The 19,878-nt window shown below is 37.7% G+C and overlaps 1 protein-coding gene across 2 annotated transcripts in view; it reads right to left on the reverse strand.

The window, feature by feature from the left end:
- Ift74 (intraflagellar transport 74) overlaps positions 1-19,878 on the reverse strand; it is a 75,884-nt gene that overhangs the window by 4,390 nt on the left and 51,616 nt on the right. For both annotated transcript variants that reach the window (XM_057784438.1, XM_057784437.1), the window contains 5 exons: positions 19,270-19,323; positions 17,984-18,081; positions 17,191-17,317; positions 10,784-10,947; positions 9,440-9,565 (listed from right to left, as the gene is read on the reverse strand). In XM_057784438.1, coding sequence (XP_057640421.1) covers positions 9,440-9,565; positions 10,784-10,947; positions 17,191-17,317; positions 17,984-18,081; positions 19,270-19,323 — 569 coding nt within the window. The remainder of the gene's footprint in view (positions 1-9,439; positions 9,566-10,783; positions 10,948-17,190; positions 17,318-17,983; positions 18,082-19,269; positions 19,324-19,878) is intronic.

The raw sequence follows: 19,878 nt of genomic DNA on the forward strand, positions 1-19,878 counted from the left end.
TTTCATGCATTTACAGTTTTCAGTCACAGCCTGATTAGACATGGCTGTTGCTAGAACTTTCTTTGGGCTAATAACCAGCTCCCAATAAAGACATGGAGACTTATTAATTATGAATGCCTGGCCTTAGCTTATGCTTCTCCAAATATTTCTTTTAACTTAATTTAACCTGATTCTATTCATCTACATTTTACCTCAGAACTTTTACCTTTCTTTCATTCTGTAGGTTCTACTTTCCTGCTTCCTCCATATGCTGGTGGTCCCTGGCACCTCCCTGGCATCTCTTTTCTTTCTCCCCGATCCCAACCTAAATTCCTCCTCCTCACTTTCCTTACTTGCCCTGCCCTGAAGTCCTGACTATACCTCCTTCCTTGCTATTGGTCATTCATCTTTTATTAAACCAATCATTAGGCAGGCAAGGTAAAACAGCAACACATCTTAATTAAACAAATGCAACACACCTTTACATAGTTAATTATTCCACAACAGAAATAAATCCAACACATCTTTATGTAGTTAAACAAATACCCTGCAACATAAACAAATGTAACACATCTATGCATAGTTAAACAAATATTCCACAACACACGACCATAACCAATCCTTTCCTGACTGTAACTACTCACATAATGCTTCATTAGGTAATTAGAAAACACTATAGATCTAGCACATGCAAACTAGTAACATGGTGCCAGAGACAAAGTAAACTGATCGACAGTGTACCCTCTGAGAGTTCATAATCTATAGACCTCAACCACTATTCTGATAAGTACCATGACGATGAGTAATATGAAAAGTGTAGTTATGTGTCTATAGGGATATGAATCAAGAACTTCAACAACAGGATTGCTCTACATAATATTATTAGAACAGTTGAAGACTAGAAATTACCTAATGTCCATTAAGAGATTGGTTCTGCAAACTATGCTTTATCATGTAGTAGAATATTATATACGAACTCCAAACATACATAGTGGCATGCATACACACATACACACACACAAAGTAGATAGACAGACAAACAGACGCCAGCTGCACTCTGAGTTTAGTGCTGCTCTCAGCCTTTATCAGAAAGGCTTCTGTTTGCACAGGGCTGCAGTTAAAGACTTACAGATGAACAAAGTGAGGAGGAGCATGAGCCCTAACAGGACATGTATATCACAAGCCTCAATCCATCCCCTCAAGGCTCAGGGAATATTGTGGAAAGAGTGGAAATGATGTAAATGCAGTGGTTATGGATGAGTACTGAAAAACAATGTTTTCTGGAAATGACACAGCAATTGACTCAGGACTCAATACAGCTGTGTGCACAAGACTGGTCCCATCAACAAGGGTTCACAGGGCCCCACCCCAGGGAATGCGGGCAGTCAGTGGGTACTGCATGAAGGATTGTCATTTGCTCAGTGGTGGAACAACTAGTAAGATGCCCATGCCTCAGGGAGCTATGCCAAAAAGGAGACGTAAAGATTTTAAGAGTCAGTGGGGATGAAAGACACCAAGGCAAGAATGCCTTCAGATACAACAGGACTGAAGCTGATATGAACTCAGAGAAACTGTGGCAGCATGCACAGGGCCTGCACAGGTCCCAAACCAGTGGAATCTCAGCGCTGAGAGGAAAAGCAGACATGAGCTCCCATTCCTAATCCAGAAGCTACTTCCAAATGTCAACTACTTGCCAAGGGAAAATTGGTGTTTTCCAATGAAGTCTCTCTGGGTATATAAACTACACTTAACAGCAGGCCTGAAGTAGATAGCCCAAACCAAACAAACTCAACATTTTTGGAGAGTTTTGGTCTCATAATGCTTTGTTTGGATATTTTTTTAACCTTATTGATTTTTTGCGTATATATAATGGTTTCTAATTTTGTGATTTTATGGGTTGTGTGTGTGTGTTTCTCACTCTTTTTCTTTGTTTTCTCTGTTTTCCTGTTTTATTCTGGTTGTTTGTTTTACTTGCCTGTTCGTTTTCTAAAGAGAGAGAGAGCAGGTGCAGAGCTGGGTGAGTGGGGAAGTAGGAATGATCGGGGAAGAAAGGAGAGGGGGCAAATCAGAATCACAATTTATTGTTTGAAAAACAATTATTTTCAATTAAAAAATAAGTTTCCCATGCTGTAGTAAATAACACCCCAACACCCCCACACAAGCAATCTTAAGTTCATTGTGTATAAAAACATACCACAGTAGGACTGGGGTTGCTAGGGCAAAGGGTTTCAGTGGGGGGGGAGGAGGAAGAAAAGAGGGTGTGAAAGCTCCAGAGAGACATGTATGAAAGTATCAAAGAATAAAACTAAATGAAAACAACAAAAGTCCCAAGCTAAACACACAGGGAATGTGTGTATATACATATGTGTCTATACATAAAAGTGTATATGTGGGTGCCTTGTACAATGTGCTTTACTCATTTCAAAATGACAAGAAAATCTGTCATTGGACTTTATGTTATTTTAAGATGTTGTGGAGTTTCAACAGAAGTTAAAAGTTTTTGTTTACTTTTGATAAATTTTAAAGCAATCACCCAGAGTGGTGCAATGGCCATGCCCAAGAGAGCACATTTTGTAAAACCGGCCTTTCAAGCTCCACCAGGAGCAGAAGCCAGGAGCAAACCCAGTCCTGGAAGCCAACCCAGTCCTGGGACACTGGCTGATCAGGATTGAGCCAACGACCTGACTCAGAGTCTGCGATCTCCACCGAACTGGAGTGGGACTGAACCAGCTACCTAGGACAGAGAGAAACCAAGCTCCACTAGAAGCAGAAGCCAGGAGCAAATCCAGTCCACTAGAAGCAGAAGCCAGGAGCAAATCCAGTCCCGAGACACGGGCGGATCAGGATTGAGCCAGCGACCAGATCCAGAGTCAACAATCTCCACCAGAACAGGTACAGGGGAGTAACTGCTGAGCAAGTGAACCAGAGCCAGAGACTGCTGAGGGTCCGGACGTGAATCTGGGACCTTCAAGAGAGCAGACCTAAGCCAACACCCTGGTGGGTCTGGGTGAGAGTCTATGACCTTCCCAGGAACTAAGCCTGAGCCAGGACCTCTCCCAGTCTGGGCGTGAGTGAACCTGAGTCCTCCGAGGGAATAGGCAGGAACCAGAGAACTCGGAGGGGCCAGGAGTGAGTCTGGGACCTCAGAGAGAGTAGGCCTGAGCCAGGACCTCTGTGGGTTCGGGAATTGGTTTGGGGCATCAAAGGGAATAGGCAGGAACCTGGAACCCCTGGGGGTCCGAGTGTGAGTCTGCAGGTTCGGACGCACCCTGGGACCTCCGAGGCAGTAGACCAGAACCAGAAACCTTTCCTGGTCCAACTCCAACCCAGGGACTTCCACAGGAGGGAATCCAGACCAGGATTTACAGTCAAAACCCGGCCAAAGTTGCCCTGAGGCAAGGAACTCCACCTTGGACAACAAATTCCACAGGACTGGGACTGACTGAGACACTTAGGACAGATAGGGCCTGGGGAAACAAGCTCTACCTGAAGCAGAAGGCAGGAGCAAATCCAGTCCTGGGAGACAACCCAGTCCCAGAACACTGGCGGATCAGGACTGAGCCAGCAACCAGATCCAGAGTCAGTGATCTCCACCAGAACAGGTTCAACTCCAAGCCAGGGACTTCTGCAGACTTCTGGATCCAGACCAGGATTTACAGAAACAAATCAAAGCCAGTAACCTAGGCCAAGTAGGCCTGAGACAGCAAACTCCAAGGGAGCAGAGCAAAGCACAGTAGCGCTGAGCTATCTCCAGGAACAGAAGTAACCAATGGGGTAACTAGAACTGTAACACTGACTGTATCACGAGAAACAACCATCTGAGCTTTGGAATCACTGGCACCTAGAAGATTATTCAACAGAATCTCAGACAGCCCCAACCACACCTATTAGAGGAAAAGATGAGTAGAAAAGGTAAGATCATAAGCTATACCACAAAGAGCAAGACAATACCAGTAAAACCTAAAGACCCTAAAACAGCAAGACCTGAACAAGGAAATATGGATGAACCAGAAGAAAATGACCTAAAAAATAACTTCAAGAGAATGTTTGAAATTCTTAAAGATGAAATAAGAAATTCCCTCAAAGAAATTAAGGAAAAGACAAACAAAAAAATTGGAAGATATCAGCAAATCACTTAAAGAAAACCAAGAAAAAGAAATCAAACATATAAAAGAAACTATCCAGGACTTGAAAATGAAATAGAAACAATAAAGAAAACACAAGCTGAAGGAATTATATAAACAGAAATCATGAGAAAAAGATCAGGAACCACAAACGCAAGCATGAACAGCAGAATACAAGAAATGGAAGAATCTCAAGCGCTGAAGATACAATAGAGGAAATAGACTCATCAGTTAAAGAAAACATTAAATCTAACAAAAGCTTAACCCAAAATATCCATGAAATATGGGACACCATGAAAAGGCCAAATCTTAGAATTATAGGTATAGAAGAAGGAGAAGTTGTTCAACTCAAAGGCACAGAAAATGTATTTAACAAACTCATAGAAGAAAACTTTCCCTACCTAAAGAAAGATATGCCTATGAAGATACAAGAAGCTTACAGAACACCAAAAAGTCCTCTTGCCACATAATAATCAAAACACTAAACGTACAGAGTAAAGAAAGAATATTAAGAGCTGCAAAGGAAAAAGGCCAAGTAACATACAAAGGTAGACCTATCAGAATTACACCTGACTTCTCATTGGAGACAATGGAAGCCAAAAGATCATGGTCAAGCATTATGCAGACATTAAGAGACCACAATGCCAGCCCAGACTACTATACCCAGCAAAACTGTCAATCACCACAGAAGGACAAAACAAGATATTCCATGAAAAATCTAGATTTCACCAATACCTAGCCACAAACCCAGCCCTACACAAAATACTAGAAGGAAAACTCCAACCCAAGGAAGATAGCTACACCAACAAAAATCACAGACAATTGATTTCATAACAACAAATCCTGAAGAAGAAGAAAAAATGCACAAATTAACATCACCAACAATGAAAACTAAATTAACAGGAGATAGCAACCACTGGTCATTAGTATCCCTTAATGTAAATGGACTCAACTCACCTATAAAAAGGTACAGGCTAACAGATTAGATATGAAAACGGAATCCATCCTTCTTCTGCATACAAGAAATGCATCTCAACCTCAAGGACAGACATCGTCTCAGAGTAAAGGGTTGGGAAAAAAATATACCAATCAAATGCACCTAAGAAACAAGTGGGTGTAGCTATCCTAATATCTAACAAAATAGACTTCAAGCTAAAATCAGTCAAAAGAGACAAAGAAGGTCATTTCATATTAGTCACAGGAAAAAATCCATCAAGAGGAAATCTCAATACTGAACATCTATGCCCCAAATACAAGGGCACCCTCATATATCAAAGAAACATTTCTAAAGCTTAAATCATATATTAAACCCCACACACTAATAGTGGGAGACTTCAACACTCCCCTCTCATCACTGGACAGGTCAATCAGACAAAAAATGAACAGAGAAATAAGAGAACTAACAGATGTTACGACTCAAATGGACTTAACAGACATCTATAGAATATTCCATCCAAACAGAAAAGAATATATCTTCTTCTCAGCACCTCATGGAACCTTCTCAAAAACTGACCACATACTCAGTAACAAAACAAACCTCAACAAATACAAAAAAAATTGGAATAACCCAATGTACCTTATCAGATTGCCATGGTTTAAAACTAGAAGTCAACAGCAATACTAATTCCAGAAAACCCACAAACATGGAAATTAAACAACGCTCACCTGAATCATCAATGGGTCAAGGAAGAAATAAAGGGAGAAATTAAAGACTTCCTAAAATTCAATGAAAATGAGCACACAACATACCCAAATTTATGGAACACAATGAAAGCAGTGTTAAGAGGCAAGTTCACAGCACTAAACGCCTACATAAAGAAGCTGGGAAAATCCCATACTAGTAAATTAACAGAACATTTGAAAACTTTAGAACAACAAGAAACAAACTCACCTAAGAAAACTAGACGGCAGGAAATAATCAAATTGAGAGCTGAAATCAACAAAGTAGAAACAATACAAAGAATCAATGAGACAAAGACTTGGTTCTTCGAGAAAAATCAACAAAACAGACAAATCTTTATCCAAACTAACCAAAAGGCAGAGAGAGAATATCCAAACTAACTAAATCAGAAATGAAAAGGCGGACATAACAGACACGGAGGAAATACAGGGGATCATCAGGTCATATTTTGAAAACCTGTACTCCACAAATTGAAAAACTTAAAGGAAATGGACAAATTTCTGGATAAATATCACTTACCAAAATTAAATCAAGACCAGATAAGTAAATTAAACAGAGCTATAACTGCTGAAGAAATAGAAACAGTCATCAAAAGCCTCCCAACCAAAAAAAGCCCAGGACCAGATGGTTTCAGCTCAGAATTCTACAAGACTTTCAAAGAAGAACTAATACCAATATTCCTCAAATTATTCCACATAATATAAACAGAAGGAACACTGCCAAATTCTTTTTATGAGGCTACAACTAGCCTGATATCCAAACCACAGAAAGACATCACTAAGAAAAATAATTACAGACCAATCTCACTCATGAACATTGATGTAAAAATACTAAATAAAAAACTGGCAAACTGAATCCAAGAACACATCAGAACAGTCATCCACCATGATCAAGTTGGCTTCATCCCACAGATGCAGGGATTGTTCAACATATGAAAATCTGTCAATGTAATCCACCATATAAACAAACTGAAAAATAAAAACCACATGATCATCTCATTAGATGCCGAAAAAGCTTTTGACAAAATACAACATCTCTTCATGATAAAGGTCTTGGAGAGAGCAGGGATACAAGGAACACACCTAAACATAAGGCAATATATAGCAAGCCAACAGCCATCAAACTAAATGGAGAGAAACTCCCAGTGATTCCACTGAAAGCAGAAACAAGACAAGGTTGTCCACTCTCTCCACATCTATTCAGTATAGTTTTTGAGGTCCTACCTAGAGCAATAAGACACCAAAGGGCGATCAAGGGGATAAAAATTGGAAAAGAAGAAGTCCAACTCTCACTGTTTGCTGATGATATGATAGTTTACATAAATGATCCCAAAAATTCTACCAAGGAACTTCTACAACTCATAAACTTTCAGCAATATATTAGGATACAATATTAACTAAAAAAAAAATCAGTAGCCCTCCTGTACACAGATGATAAAAGGGCTGGGGAAGAAATCAGAGAATCAACACCCTTCACAACAGCCACAAATAGCATTAAATATCTCGGAGTAACTCTAACCAAACAAGTAAAAGACTTGTATATAAGAACTTTAAATCTTTGAAGAAAGAAATTGAAGAACATACCAGAAAGTGGAAAGATCTCCCATGCTCTTGGGTAGGCAGAATTAACATAATAAAAATGGCAATCTTACCAAAAGCAATCTATAGATTCAACGCAATGCCCATCAAAATCCCAGTAAAATTCTTCAAAGACCTCAAGAGAACGGTACTCAACTTGATATGGAAAAGAAAAAAAATCCACGATCGCTAAAACAATCCTGTAAAATAAAAGAATTTCCAGAGGCATCACAATCCCTGACCTCAAACTCTTCTACAAAACTACAGTACTAAAAACAGCCTGGTATTGGCATAAGAACAGACAGGAGGACCAATGGAACGGAATAGAAGACCCGGATATCAATCCACACATCTTCGAACATTTGATATTTGATAAAGAAGCAAAAAATATCAAATGGAAAAAAGAAAGCAAATTTAACAAATGGTGCTGGCATAAGTGGATATCAACATGTAGAAAAATGAAAATAGACCCATATCTATCACCATGCACAAAACTCAAGTCCAAATGGATCAAAGATCTCAAAATATAGCCAGCCACACTGAATCTTATAGAAGAGAAAGTGGGAAGTACACTTGAACGCATTGGCACAGGGAACCATTTCCTAAACATAATCTCAGCAACACAAACACTGACAGAAACAATAAATGGAACCTCCTGAAACTGAAAAGCTTCTGTAAAGCAAAGGACATGGTCAACAAGACAAAACAACAGCCTACAGAATGGGAAAAGATCTTCACTAACCCCACATCAGACAGAGGTCTGATCTCCAAAATATACAAAGAACTCAAGACATTGGACATCAAAAGATCACATAATCCAATAAAAAAAAAATGGAGTACAGACCTAAACAGAGAAGTCTCAACAGAGGAATCTAAAATGGCTGAAAGACACTTAAGGAAATGTTCAACATCCTTAGTCATCAGAGAAATGCAAATCAAAACAACTCTGAGATTCCATCTTACACCTGTAAGAATGGCCAAGATCAAAAACACTGATGACAACTTATGCTGGAGAGGTTGTGGGGAAAAGGGAACACTCTTGCATTGCTGGTGGGAATGCAAGCTGGTACAACCCCTTTGGATGTCAGTGTGGTGATTTCTCAGAAAAATAAGAAACAACCTTCCTCAAGACCCAGTAATACCACTTTTGGGTATATATCCAAAGGATGCTCAATTGCATCCTTTACAGGGACATGTGCTCGACTATGTTCATAGCAGCTTTGTTTGTCACAGCCAGTTCCTGGAAACAACCTAAATGCCCCTCAACCAAAGAATGGATAGGAAAATGTACATTTACACAATGGAGTACTATACAACAGAAAAAAATAACGACATCTTGAATTTTGCAGGAAAATGGATGGAGCTAGAAAACATTATTTTGAGTGAGGTAATGCAGACACAGAAAGACAGTTATCACATGTACTCACTCATAGGTGGTTTTTAAACATAAAGCAAAGAAAGCCATCCTACAAACCATAATCCTAGAGAATTTAAGCAACAATGCAGACACTAAGAGAGACTTACATAGATCTAATCTACATGGGAAGTAGAAGGTATAAAAAGACAAGATCTCCTGAGTAAATTGGGAGCAGGGGGACCTTGGGGGAGGGTTGAAAGGGGGAGGGGAGAGGCAGGGAGGGGAGCAGAGAAAAATATAGAGCTCAATAAATATCGATAAAAATAAAACAAAAACCCGGTTTTCCATACAGGCCTACTGAGAGAATAAGGTAGACAATAATTCATACTAAAGAGAGATTAGGCCGGGCGATGGTGGCGCACGCCTTTAATCCCAGCACTCATGAGGCAGAGGCAGGCGGATCACTGTGAGTTCAAGACCAGCCTGGTCTACAGAGCTAGTTCCAGGACAGGCTCCAAAGCCACAGAGAAACCCTGTCTCGAAAAAAAAAAAGAGAGAGAGAGAGATTAGCCCAAAATCTCACTGTTTCAAAGTGAAAAATATCTGGAAGGCTTATAAAACAAGAACAAAAACAAAAGCGGTTTGGAGTAAAAAAACACAGACTAAGAACAAGACAGACAACATGAAAGGGAACTGATTTCAGAGCTTTAAATGTTCTTACCTGAGCATGTGTCTCATTTTCTTGCAGTTGTGTTTTCAGTGTCTCATAATTTGCCGTCAGCTTTTCCATTGTTTTCTTAAAGGCATTTCTATAGGTTGATAATACTGTTCTTTCTTGATGCAATTTCTAGATAGATCCAAATAGTAATACATAGAAGCTATAGTAATTGTCTAAAAAGTCAATATAGAAATCACATTGGCTTAGAAATTTTAATGATTTTACTCTGTAAAATAAAACTAGTTATAATTACTTTAAGACTTATTTACAAAAATACTCTTTGAATAAGTTACGTGAATAGTAACTGCATTAATAACTCAATAAATACTTCCATATCTATCCTGACCCTAAAAGATTTACTTTAAGGCAAAGGGCAACAGAGAGACACTGAGGAGTCTGCAGTGGAGACCTATAATCCATATCTGGAGTTGGCAAGTGTCACAGATTGGAATGTTCTTTATTAGGGTGTAACATGAACAGTCCTGTTTGTTGTCCGGGTTTTTGTCCCGCCCAGTACCCCACAACTGTTTAGCCTCAAAGAAAATCACACATAGGTCTCCATAAATTATAAGCTGATTGGCCCATTTGCTCAAGTCTCTCACTGGCTAACTCTCACATCTTGATTAACCCATTTTTCTGATCTATGTTAGCCATGTGGCTCAGTACCTTTTTTCAGTGGGGCAGATCACATCCTGCTGCTTTGGTGGTCTAGGCAGGAGTGGGAGGAATCAACTTCCTCCTTCCCAGAATTCTTCTGTTCTCATTACATCATTTCTAATTCCTGTCTGGTTTTCCCACCTATATTTCCTGCCTGGTCAATCAGCGTTTATTTATAATATGATTGACAGAATACAGACAATTCTCCTGCACCATTAGGGAGCAATTTACACTTTGTTTTTTACTTTTTACCTCCTTTGAAAACCTCCAAATCTCTTTAGATTATAACTATACATGTAACAAACCTTATTACTTCTTAGTTTGTATGTCAAATAATATACTGAAAGTCCTATAAAGTACATATGAATTAAAGTCTATCAAGGAAAAACAACTGAGGCCCTGGTTTTTGCCCCAAGTAAACCATGTATAGTAGCACACCCTATAATCCCAGGATTTAGAGATGAGGCAGAAAGATCAGAAGGTCACCCTTGCTACAGAGCAAGTTTGAGGCCAACCTGAGATACTTGAGAGTCTGTCTTAAGCAGACAGATAAGGAAGGAAGGAAGGAAGGAAGGAAGGAAGGAAGGAAGGAAGGAAGGAAGGAAGGAAGGAAGGAAGGAAGGAAGGAAGGAAGGATATTATATTATATTATTTGGGTGATAATTTTCAAAGATTCTCTTGTGCATTTACCTTCTTCTTTTCTTCAGCTGATGATTTTAAAGCTGCCAGGTCACTGTATGTCTCCAGGTCAGCAGTCAGTTGCTTAATTTTGTTTTTCAGAGACTGTTGTTCCTCTGTCATCTTACTTTCCAGAAGTTCCATTTTCTGTAGATCCAGCTGCAGGCGCTGACTGTCTGAAGTATAAGAATTTAAGGTAATAATTAAAATTCTACTCCTTTTACATGACTAGCCTTAGGTTTTTAGAACGTCTGGTCACAACATTTTAGTCATCTGACCTATATATAATTTTACTACATATGTTTCTTTTAAGGCATTTTATCTAATGTATATTCATGAGTGTTAATAACTAACTTGCAGCAAACAACAATATAACTTATTTGTGCAAGGGGAATATTTAATGTAAATTTTCTTCTTAAGGTATGTAATAAACTTCTTGTTTTTAATAACACACTAGACAGCACATTAGCACTTTGAATGCAGAACATTTAAACAGTGTGATTTGGGAGAGGGAAGAGGGAGGGAAGGAAAACCACATTTTTTGCAATACAATGGAACAAATGAGAAGGTGAGTACTCTAGAAAAAATAATGTGTAACTTAGGAGGCAAGAACACATGGCATCCCAGAACAAGAACAGAAATTCAGTATAATGAATATTAAATTCCACTTAGTAGACAAACAGCTCTTTTAAAAAGTCCCTGATTTTAAAAGGGAGTTGTGGTTTATGGAGATGGTTCAGTATAGAAAGTGCTTCCAACATCAAAGTGTGGATCCCCCAGACCCTCAAAAATGGTGGGCAGGCATGGCAGCTGCTTCTAATCCCAGCACTCAGGAGACAGAAACGGGGGATCCCAGAACAAACTGACTACCTAGAGGAGCCACAATTGGCAAGTTCAGGGTCCTTTGAAAGACCTTACCTCAAAAGTGGAAAGTGATTGAGGAACACCTACCATCAGCTTTGGGTCTCTATATGCACACATGTGCATCTACACACATGCAAACACAAAAAAGTAATTTTTAAAAAGGGTGGTTATATGACCAAATATTTTAAAGTTGGTATAATTAAGCTAGTATTCATTGAAGGTTTCATTTATCCCCTTCAGAGTTTTAAGCTTAACCATATTGAAATACACATATTATGACAAGATTTAAATATTATCATAGTTTCTATTTCAAGCTATGCACATACTTGTTATCCTGGCATCCGGAGGCTGAGGCAGGGGGGCTCTGAGTTCAAAGCTAGCCTGGGCAACATAACTATCTCAGAAATCCAAAACCATAAAAGTCTTAATTTGGATTCATATCTCTGCTAAGATTAGAAACAGCTATAAGAATAAAATGCTGAACAAGTTACTAAGGCTTATTTTAGGATATAAATTTAGGACATTTAATAACATAGATAGGAAACATGCTTAGCTAACTGAAGTAAGCAGTTGCATAAATTTAATTGTAAATGTAATTTGGATACATACTCAGGAAATACATTTAAGAACTATACAAACTGAGAAAAGGAGCAAACGTTTGGTTGGTATAGAGTAAAGTTTATCTCTGTTTTGCATCAGGTCCCCATGAAAAGCTGAAAGCTTCTCCAAGGGAAGAGACAGGAAGAGGAAGCAGTCGAGTTCCTTCTGATATGCTATGAAGCTGCAGAGTTTACCAACCAGTGTGTACAGAGTAGCAAAATCTCAGGAGGAGCCACTTTGACCTGGGGAAATGTTTCTGAAATATTCTGCCATCAGCACATTTGTTTACTCCCCAGAGTTTCCTTTCTAAAAATATAAATAAAAACTAGTGTTAGCAAGATTCCTTGCCGCTACCCTGCAGTATAAGAGCTTCTCAACTTGTTTGTATTACTAATCCCATAGGAACCCTTTGTGGGCTTGTTTTTCCTTTTACTCAATCACAGTCATCTCACCAGTCTGATAAGGTTCCTGTCAACCTTCTCTAAGAAGTAATGCTGCCCCTTGAGAGTAAGAGGACTCCTTTAAGAGACAGAGTGGGAACAAAAGAGGCAGGTGGGTTCCAGTGATAATCTCAAAGACAGAAAGGGAGGCAATTCACACAAGGGCACTATTAGCATACATTATCTCAGAACAGTTAAGAAGATTATCATAAACTTCTGGTGATTTTCAGATAAAAGAAATGTCTTAAGTGTTGACAATGATATAAAGAAAAGAAGGGTTAAAGAAGGAAGGCTTAAATAAACAAACAAAAGAAACAAATTACAAAGTCAGAATTCAAATCTTACTAACGAAATTTTCCAGAACGAGAAAAGCTTTACTGTAGTGACGGACAGATTTTTCATCTCTGTTAAAGTCCGTTCTCATTCTTTCCAACTGCACAACTGAAGAAAGCACAGCGACTAGTTTTCAAAAGGAAACATAAACACAAAGCATAAAGGCTAGTAAAAAATACAACCCTAATCACTGACTTTGTTTCCTGGCATTTACATTGCCTTTAAGAAATGTTTTCCAATGGCTGTTGCACTGAGATAACTTAAAGGAGGAAAAAGCTTGTTGAACTAACATCAACCTTAGATAAGTGAGAATATAGATGAATTCATGTAATTTCTTAGTTTATAGAAAAGAATAAAGGTTTTAAAATACTCAAATCAACTCAAGAACCTAAAAATGAGATGCATTGTTGAATAGATAAAGTAGAGCATATATGAAATTATTACTCAGCTGTCATATAAAAAGGAAATTCTGTCCTATGTTACAACCTTGAGTCTGCTACACTAAGCAGAACAAGCCAGTCACAACACACCCATCATGAGAGCACTCATATGCAGCATCCTGATGAAATTTCAGTTTTACAAGATAAAAAAATTCTGGAGCTCTACTGTAGAATCATGTGCGTACAGTAAACCCTACCAGACTATACATGCAAAACTGGTTAAGGTGGATCATCAAGAAAATAAACCACAAACACTGCTGGATGGAATGTAAACTCTTGAAGACAGGACAGAAATCAGTGTACAGGCTCCTTAAAAATTTTAGAATTAAGCAAAGCAGTGGTGCATGACTTTAATCCCAGCACTTGGGAGGCAGAGGCAGGCAGATCTCTGTGAGTTCGAGGCCAACCTGGTCTACAAGAGCTAGTTCCAGAACAGGCACCAAAGCTACATAGAGAAACCCTGTCTCAAATATATATATATATAAAAAATAAAAACCTTAGAATTATACTGAAACACTCTGAGTCATCAATCACAGAGGTACCTGCACATCCATGTTTTCTTCTGTGCCATTTATTACAACTAAGAAACAGAACCAGCTGGTGTCCATCAATAGATGAGGAATTAAAGAAAATATGGTACATATGTACAGTGGAATTTTAATTAGTGGAATAAGAGACAACTACCACGTTTGCTTTCATGTATGCGGAACTTAAATTTTGTGTATATAGAAGTCTTAAAAGTATAAAGGGAACCACGAAAAGGAAGGAGGTGTACATGTCATGAGAGCAGAAGTGGTATTTCGAAGGGAGGAAGGGTACCAAATAAAGTGAGCTAGAGGGCATTATTCATAAAAACAAAGTACAGTGACATACATGCATACATGATGAGCACACCACTCTGACACCCATTTACTTTGTATACAAACTTAAAAAACAAAGTGAACAACAACTAAAATGATAAATTTTGTGTATTTTTAACATGCTAAAAATACAAAGTAATATAGATTTAGGTCAACACTGGAATGTACCTCTTCTAGTTGCATTCAAAAGAAGTAGTAATCCTACAGAAAAAAAACCCTAAACAAATTTAAGTATAAAATATTCTTTAACATAGAATAACAGAATTTGTTTATTTTAGCATAACTTTTAATTAATTAGCTATAGTGGTATAGTATTTGTGTTTTAATAAATAATGCTTGCCTGAAGATCAGAATGCAAAGCAACCTCACTAGTCAGTCATACAGGCCAGGCGGTGGTGGTGCACACCTTTAATCCCAGCATTAAAGAGGAATATAAGACAGGAGGCAACAGGTCTCATCTCTATCTTAAGTCTGAGGATTCCTGAAGGCAGGACTGCCCATTTCGGTCTGAGGTAGAGGTAAGTGTCAGTGGCTGGTTGCTTTTCTTTTCTTCAGCTTGAACCCCACATCTGTCTCTGAGTTTTTATTATTTGTGCTACAATTAGCATCTTAGTATCATTCAATATGCTTATAGGCCCCTAATTCCCTACCTAATTCCTGGGCAACCATGCTTTCAAACATAGATTTCTTTGAATGTTAAAATGATAACATAATATAGTAACTGCATAACTCACACAGCAAGATCTGAGACAGTACTGGCTATCAAGTTCATGAACATTTCTACAATAAAAAGCATAAATAGTCAATTCAGGTCAGAATAAGTTTTATTGCCAACAACATTTCAGATTTCGGGGATCCCCATATGTTGTAGGGAGGGCCACTTATTTGGTTCTGGGCTGCCTGACTAGTTAGACCCTAAACAATCACACAGAAACTGTACTAATTAAATCACTGTTGGCCCATTAGCTCTAGCTTCTTATTGGCTAACTCTTACATCTAGTTTTACCCATTTCTATTAATCTGTATATCACCACAAGGTCGTGGCCTACCAGCAAAGTTTTAGTACATCTATCTCCAGTGGTGGATCCACGGCGTCTCTTCTCTGCCTTCCTAATTTAACCCATCTCCATTAATCTGTGTATCGCTTACCGGGTAATGTTCCCAACATCTGTCTCAAGTGGAGGATACATGGCATCTTCCTGACTCCGCCCTTCTTCCTCCCATGCTATAGGCCAAGCCAGTTTTCTTAATTCATTAACCAATGAAATCAACACATAGACAGAGGTCCTCCCACACCACCCATAAAGTATAATTATTCTATTTCTAGTATACTTAAACATTGTGTGTGTGCACATGGCATCTACTAGGTATGCAAGTGTCTGCACACACATGTGGAGGTCAATTATGACCATGGTTATCCTCCTCAATCACTCTCCACCTTATTTTTGAGACATGGTTTCTCACTGAACCTGGGGCAAAACAATTTGGCAAGGCTAGCTGACTTATCAATAACTCCAGAGACCTCCCTGCCTCTATCACCTTAGCATTAGGATTGTGTGTGTGTATGGGCAATAGGGATCCAAACTCTGGCTCCCCTTGCTTGCAAGCACTTTACTGACTTAGCCATCTCTCCAGCTTGGACCCTTAAATACACAAATAATCAAATTTTTTTTTAAAAAAAATACACAAGTAAGCTAACAATTAAGTCTTCATTTTCTCTAAACTCATTACCTGGCAGCGCAAATCTGAGCAGACAGAAACAGCTAATTCTGTCACCACACACCACAACACTCGGAGTCTGCCAGTACAGAAACCCAAGATTCCACATGAAATTTTTTAACTTTACAGTTTGTATCTGATCTCAATCTATGTTACTTGACACATAAAGCTTTTTGATCACTTGAAATAGGTTTAATCTAAATTAAAATACTATACAACTAACAAGCCCATCATTTTATAGAATACAAGTTGAAATACCAATTTCTAGGATATATTGATTAATAAAATTAAATTCATCTGTCATTCTTCAGTTTTTAAAATGACAACAAAATAACTATAATTAAGCATGTGGTTTGTTTGCCATTTTCCTTGGTCAGTGCTGTGCTAGTGAGCACAGCTAAAACTATTCCAACATCACTGGTTCTCAACACTAATTATCAAAGACTGGCCTGATATGTGTGACCAGGATGCATTTCCACACCCTCTTCTATACAATCATTTCACTGCCCTGAAACTGTCCTTCTACCAGGATAAGAGTTCCTTGGGGAAACAAATCTGACCTTTTTTTAAACCTTTGAATACTGAGAGAGTCTCTCCCTGGCCAAACTCTAGCCAGGATCTCAGAACTCTTTTCATCTAAGCCTCACTGTAGGAACTGACTGCTGGGCCTCCTAACTTCATTGCTCACTGGAAGCTATGGCTGTGGCTAGTGCCGAGCACCGTGAAAGAACACCATACTACATATACTACACACCATCACCCTGCAAAAAGACCAAACTTCAAAATCTGAAACAGAAGTCTCAGTTCTGCATGCTGGTTTCGAAGCAATGTAAAGTCAGAGAACGTACAGACCAGGGCCTGGGATTGTAGGTCAGCAGTAGAACAGGTATCTAGCACCACACACACGTACATACACAAAATGGTACGTCAAAGCCCTCATAAGCTGGCAACTGACTGCATTCAGGAAATACTGTTAAATGAATGAGAATATGACAATGTCCTACTAGTAAGTTCCTGGGTATGTCACATAGAATTCTCAGATTGTAATTAGATTCTTCCTTATGGGACTTTCAAAAGAACTCAAAAAGAATGAAGATGAGTTTTGAAGTTCTAATTTGCTAGAGAAAAAATAGAAAATATAAACTCTTAACTATTGTTCTTACCTGAGGTCAAGTTCCTAGCTGTTGTCTGTGACTTCTGCATTTCAGTTGATTTAAAGCTGAGGTCATCCTGCATCATTTTCAGCTCTTGGTTGGTGATGGAGGATATCTGTTTCATACGATTTATATTCTGTATATGAAGAGAAATAAACAGAGGACTTAGCTCCCAAAACCACAAAGGATGAGATTCTTTGAATATTATTTTTAAATATATATTCAATTTTGATGTTTTATAGAATGCAGTAGAATTTAGTCATGTTTTCATACAAGTTCATTTTTTTCACTTGCTTTATTAAACTGAATTAAAAATTAGCTACAAATTTTAAAAAACTAAATGCAGATTTAATACACTAAAAATACTGAAGAGGGGTCATATATTTTCCTCCTTTAGCATGATACATAGTAGATCCTTAATAAACAATTTCTGAACTTTTGTATTCATTGGGTTTATCTATAAGAAAATATTTACAATACAAATTATAGTATAAAACATATTACCATTTTCTAAAATAATGTCTAGGTTTTGGAATAGTAAACTCAGATAAGTTAGCAATGGAAGGAAATCTTGAAATTTATTCTAATCACAGCTTCATGTACTGCTTAGCACCGATCATGTACCCGTCCCCCTTCCCACGTTACCTTAATTAGCTAAGAGTTTCCTACAGAGATAAACAGTAGGCTGAAGAAACAAGGAAATTTAAAGGAAACAGTTTAAGTGGGAAAATATATAGTGAATCTTCTACTTTTCTGTGTTATTTGAAAAGTTAGGAGCCTGACATAGGCACACAGCACTTACCCGACTGCAATGCTCTAAAAGGGCGACAATGCTGGCTTCTATCTGTGCCTTCCGTTCCAATTCCTGATTCTTTGTTTCCTCAAAAGCCTCTATAAAAGCTGCCAATTGGAAACATGTAATACAGACTACTGTTGGCAGAGTTAACACTGAATAAACTCAGGGCTGTAGAATTCAGACTGCTCTCCACAAATTCCAAGTAAAGACAAATTTTAAACTAGTAACCTACTCTACATACTTTCAAATATTTGAAACCTGTTATGACTTTAATATAAGTAAAACTAGAAAGCTTACAGGCTCAAAAGAAATAGCTGATACCTCAAAAATAAGAAAAACTTCACTTTTATATATGACTTACTTGATACAGCTATAATTATTAATATTTATAGTTAGCTGATTTTATTTCTGAAATTAATTACTAAATATTACTAAATTCTAAAATATTACTATTTCATCTAAAAATACCTTTTCATTAAATGAATCAAATACTGACTTACTGATGAATTTTATCATTTATCCAGATTATTAATAAATATTCTAAGAAATTACCCATATGTCAAATCTAGAACTCATATATACTTTTGCTCTAATTTGAATTTCTTCAATTATTACTATAAAACCTTCAAAATTAAAAATAAGTAGTTAAAATTTTACTATTAGTAAGACAATAGCATAAACATTGCATGCATTCTGTAATGTATTTCCATTATAATTTTTCTACTAATTCTTTTTGGTAGCTCAATGGTATAGTATATATTTTTTAATTTTTAAAAAACCATATTTTATGTACAGCAATCGAATTTGCATATTAAATCATATTATAATAGATAATGGTTTGACAAGGATTTTTTTTCTCTTTGTCCTAACTATTTTATTTTTTTTCCATTCAAAGATTTACACTTTGTCCCCTCCTCCCATCCCCCTCCCACTCCCCCACTCCCCTTTCTCCCTCTCCCTCTCTGCTTAAGAGAGGGCAGGGAACCCTGCCCTGTGGGAAGTCCAAGGCCCTCACCCCTACATCCAGGCCTAGGAAGCTGTGCATCCAGATTAGGGTCCCAAAAAGCCAGTACATGCAGTAGAAACAAGTCCCAGTGCCTTTATTTGACAAAGATTTAAATGAAAGGAAAAAAAAAAAAGAAAAAGAAAAATTCTAGGATACAAAACCCATCCACTCAGAACCAAATTTTATTTAAAACATCACTTTTTCTCAATGGGTCAATGTGGCAAATGTCTTAAGTACCTAGTACAAATGAATGGCAATCTAAGAGTTACATAAGATCATCACTTACCATCCATATTTTCCTCTCTTTTTTTAAGCTCCTTGTATTTTTGATTCATTTCACCTACAAGAAATACAAAACAATACTAACTTTAAAATTCCAATCATTATATTCTAAATTTGAAGTATTTCTTGGGTTCTCTTTATGCCATCAGCCGCTGAATATTCAATAGTCAATATCTAATTGAATTTTAATTTGGAGAAATTTGTTTATATTTTATTACAAAGTCTTTTAAAGCAGCTAATTGTACTTTTACAATTAGGGGGAAAAAGACTGGAATGGACTTACAGGCTTTCCATTCCAAATCTGAAGCTGTTCAGCTATACATGAACACTCCTGGTGACAGAGAAGTTCGTGCAAATCTAGCCATCTAGGAACAGTTTGCAGGCATGACAGCAGCATTCCTTACCTCACAGAGTTTAGCATCTAGAAATCTAACATGTTAAATGCTGTCATATGAAAAAAGATACTATACAAATATACAACTAAGTTAACTAAGGTACTGTAGAAAATTCTCTAAATAATATTCATGCTACATTATAAGGAATGAGCAGGAAGGAGTTACTTGGTCAGATATGAAAAAGTCAATGTCAAAAAATTTGACCATCGATGAGATCT

The sequence above is a fragment of the Chionomys nivalis genome, chromosome 11 (assembly GCF_950005125.1).
Source record: "Chionomys nivalis chromosome 11, mChiNiv1.1, whole genome shotgun sequence".
Lineage (NCBI taxonomy): Eukaryota > Metazoa > Chordata > Mammalia > Rodentia > Cricetidae > Chionomys > Chionomys nivalis.